The sequence below is a fragment of the Camellia sinensis genome, chromosome 7 (assembly GCF_055761805.1).
Source record: "Camellia sinensis isolate YWXY chromosome 7, ASM5576180v1, whole genome shotgun sequence".
Lineage (NCBI taxonomy): Eukaryota > Viridiplantae > Streptophyta > Magnoliopsida > Ericales > Theaceae > Camellia > Camellia sinensis.
In genome coordinates, this window is record NC_138967.1 from 11,664,600 (window position 1) to 11,668,836 (window position 4,237).

The 4,237-nt window shown below is 36.4% G+C and overlaps 1 protein-coding gene across 1 annotated transcript; it reads left to right on the top strand.

Annotated features, from left to right (window-relative positions):
- The first annotated feature begins 340 nt into the window (after positions 1–340).
- LOC114268926 (uncharacterized) lies at positions 341–1,080 on the top strand. The gene is made up of 2 exons (XM_028210161.2): positions 341–349; positions 433–1,080. The coding sequence occupies exons 1-2, from the start codon at positions 341–343 to the stop codon at positions 1,078–1,080; spliced, it is 657 nt and encodes a 218-aa protein (XP_028065962.2).
- Positions 1,081–4,237: the final 3,157 nt, after the last annotated feature.

The following is a 4,237-nucleotide window of genomic DNA, read 5'->3' on the forward strand; positions in this document are numbered from 1 at the left end:
AAATTCTAGTATAAGGTTGAATTACATGTGTTTGGTCTTGGGATTTTTCATGTGATATTACTCTGATTGTATGTATTATATATTATGTGCATTGAAAGATTATGTATTTGTTGCGACTATAAGGATTTGCTCACATTAGTAAATTATGCCATATTTAAAAATTTTATTATGTTTTAAGAGTAGCCATAGCATCTTAAGACATAAAGATGTGATCCTCAGTATTTTGATCACATAAAGTTAAAAATTAATTTGGCATTTTTACATTGCAGCTATGTTTTATAAATAATTTCTTGGTCCCACAGGAAAGTAATTATTTATGAAATTTAATTGGAATAAGATAATGGATTGGGTATTAAAGGGATTGAACACTCTAAACCCACATGTATGAGAACCCATTAGTCTTATTATAAAGTACTGGCAAATCTAATACAGTTTAGTGACTTCTACCCACAGGAAGGTTTAGATTTGTTACTGAATTTGACATTGGTTGATTCAGACTATAGCTATTGTTTCAAAGTATTAATAATGTTCTTGGTAATTGTAGCGATTTCTACCTCTGTACTATCTAATGAGTCTTCTCGTATTCCATTCTTGAACGGTGATAATTTTTCGGATTGGAATGACAAAATCCTTCTAACATTAGGGTGCATGGACCTCGATCGGGCACTCCGTGTGGATGAACCTCCTGAACCCACGGATGAGAGTTCCGCTGCAGAAAAGAGTGCTTATGATAAGTGTGAGCGATCCAATTACTTAAGCCTAATGCTCATAAAGTCACATATTAGCCAGAGCATTAGGGGCTCAGTTCCACCATCTGATAAGGTCAAGAACTACATAAGGGCTATTGAAGAGCAATTTGTTAGTTCTGACAAAGCATTAGCAAGTACTCTAATGAACAAACTATCAGGAATGAAGAATAACAATTCTAGGAGTGTGCATGAGCACATTATGGAAATGAGAGACATTGCAGCTCGTCTTAAGTCCTTAGAGATTGAGATTTCTGAGTCATTCCTTGTCAATTTCATACTCAATTCTCTTCCTGTGGAATATGGAGCATTCCAAATTTCTTACAACACATAGAAGGAAAAATGGTCTATCAATGAACTTTTGACCATGTGTGTTCAAGACGAGGAGAGATTGAAGCATGGAAAAGTGAAAAGTGCTCATTTAGCAACACATAAATAAGGGCAATGGAAAAAGGGCAAAGGTGATCAGAAATGGAAGAAGCTTGGTAAAGTGCCGTTTAAAAATCATGGCAATAAGGGCGCATGTTTCTTCTGTAAGAAAAAGGGTCACATGAAGAAAGACTGCCCCAAGTATAAGAAATGGCTTGAGAAGAAAGGTAATCTTATATCTGTTGTGTGTTATGAATCTAATTTTGTTAGTACTCATCAATATGATTGGTGGATTTGTTCGGGTTCTACAATTCACATTGCTAATATCATGCTAGGCTTCCTCAGCCTAAGGAAACCGACGGAAAGTGAACAAGGCATCTATTCGGGCAATGGGATGCATTTGCACGTCGAAACTGTTGGAACTTTCCGACTTATTTTAAAAAATGGCTTTGTTTTGGATCTTGAAAACGCATTTTACATTCCATCTTTTTCAAAAAACTTAATTTCTGCTTCTAGACTAGTACCGTTTGGATTTGAATTTCAGTTTGTTGGTGCAAATTTTAGTTGCTTAAAGACTCTGTTTCTGTAGGATTCGGTACTTTAATTATTGGTTTGTACAAATTAAATCTGGATCCTGTTTTTGAACGAAATCTTTTAACCTTGCATGGTGATATTGGCATTAGCATAATATTGTTGATGAGTCCTTCTTTATTCTTTGGCATAGGAGATTGGGACATATCTCCATTGAGAGAAAAAAGAGGTTGGTTAATGATGAAGTTCTTCCGATTCTTGATTTTACCAACTTTGGTATTTTTGTGGACTGCATAAAGGGAAAGCAGACCAACAAGACCAGTAAAGGTGCCAAAAGGAGTGAGAAAATTCTTGGAATCATACACGCTGATATTTGTGGACCATTTACTCCACCTTGTCTGAATGGTCAGAGATATTTTATCTCATTTATTGATGACTTCGTACGATACATGTATCTCTACCTCTTGTTTGATAAGGCCGAGGCACTTGATGCCTTTAAAGTTTATAAAGTAGAGGTAGAGACACAAACAGAAAAGAAAATTAAAATTGTGAGGTCAGACAGGGGTAGAGAATATTATGGGAGGTACACAGAATTGGGACAATTACCAGGTCCATTTGCTAAGTTCCTTAAGGAAGAAGGCATTATTACACAATATTCAATGCCTGGCACACCACAACAAAATGGTGTCGCTGAAAGAAGGAACCGAACACTTATGGACATGGTAAGGAGCATGCTTAGTTATTCTAATGTGTCTATAAATTTATGGAGTGAAGCTTTGAAAACCACTGTGTATTTCTTAAACAGGGTTCCATCCAAGGTTATTCCCAAAACACCGTTTGAGTTATGGAAATGATGGAAGCCAAGTTTAAGACACTTACACGTTTGGGGTTGTCTAGTTGAAGTGAGGGTGTATAACCCACATTTAAAGAAATTGGACCCCAGAACAGTTAGTGATTTTTTCATAGGCTATGCGGAAAACTCCAAGGGTTACAGATTTTATTATCCTTCAAATTCACTTAGAATTGTTGAAGCCAGAAATGCTAAGTTTATTGAGGAAGTTGACCCTAGTGGGAGTTACCCTCGAAAGATAGAGTGGAAGGAATCACGGGATCCTGATACAACACCCATGAATATAGGTGAATTGGTTGTCTTTCATGATAATCAACCCGATATTCTTGAAAATCAACAAATTCAAGAACTTTCACCACAAGAGGAACAAGTCAACATAGAGCCTGTAGCTCAAGTCCCAATTGAGACTACAGAATTAAGGAGATCCTCACGAGCTAGAAAGTCAGCAATTTCTGGTGATTATTTTGTATACTCAATGGAGTCTGATTTTGACATCGGACCTAAAGATGATCCTATTTCATTTTCCAATGCCATGAATAGGGATGATTCTAAATTATGGTATGATGCCATGAAGGAAGAGTTGGAATCTATGGTTAAGAATCAAGTTTGGAAAATTGTCGAGTTGCCTAGAGGAGTTAAAGCGGTTGGCTGTAAATGGGTCTATAAGACCAAGAAAGACTTAAATGGCAATGTCGAACGATATAAAGCCAGACTCGTAGCTAAAGGTTTCATTCAAAGAGAAGGCATCGATTATCATAATACATTTTCTCCGGTTTCTAAGAAGGATTCATTTCGAATTATCATGGCATTAGTAGCTCATTTTGATTTAGAGCTACATCAAATGGATGTGAAAACAACATTTTTAAATGGGGATCTTGAGGAAGAAGTATACATGAACCAACCTGAAGGTTTTTGTTTTGATAAAGAGAGTCACTTAGTTTGCAAGCTCAAGAAATCCATATATGGACTAAAACAAGCTTCTCGACAGTGGTATTTAAAGTTCCACAATGTTATTACTTCATATGGTTTTACGGAGAATGTTGTGGACAACTGTATATACCTTAAGGTTAGTGGGAGCAAATACATTTTTCTAGTTCTATATGTGGATGACATTTTACTTGTATCTAATTATTTGGGATTGTTGCATAATACTAAACAATTTCTTTCTCAAAATTTTGAAATGAAGGATATGGGTGATGCTTCTTATGTCATTGGCATAAAGATTCACAGAGATAGGTCCAAAAGGACATTAGGACTGTCTCATAAAGCCTATATTGAAAGAGTTTTGGAGAAATTCAAGATGAGTGATTACACTCCTAATGCAGCGCCCATTTTAAAGGATGACAAATTCAGTTTAAGTCAATGTCTGAAGAATGATTTGGAAAAGGAACAAATGGTTAGCATTCCTTATGTGTCTGCCGTAGGCAGTTTAATGCATGCTCTGGTTTGTACATGACCTGATATTGCATTTGCAGTTGGGATGCTTGGAAGATACCAAAGCAATCCAGGAATGGAACATTGGAAGGATGCAAAGAAAATCATGAGGTACTTAAAGGGAACCAAGGACTACATGCTTACTTACAAGCATGTTGACTGTCTTGAGGTGGTTGGATATTCAGACTTGGATTTTGCGGGTTGTCAAGATTCTAGAAAATCCACTTTAGGATATGTCTATCTGCTAGCAGGCGATGCTGTTTCATAGAAGAGCACCAAAGAGACGATAATTGCATCGTCAACAATG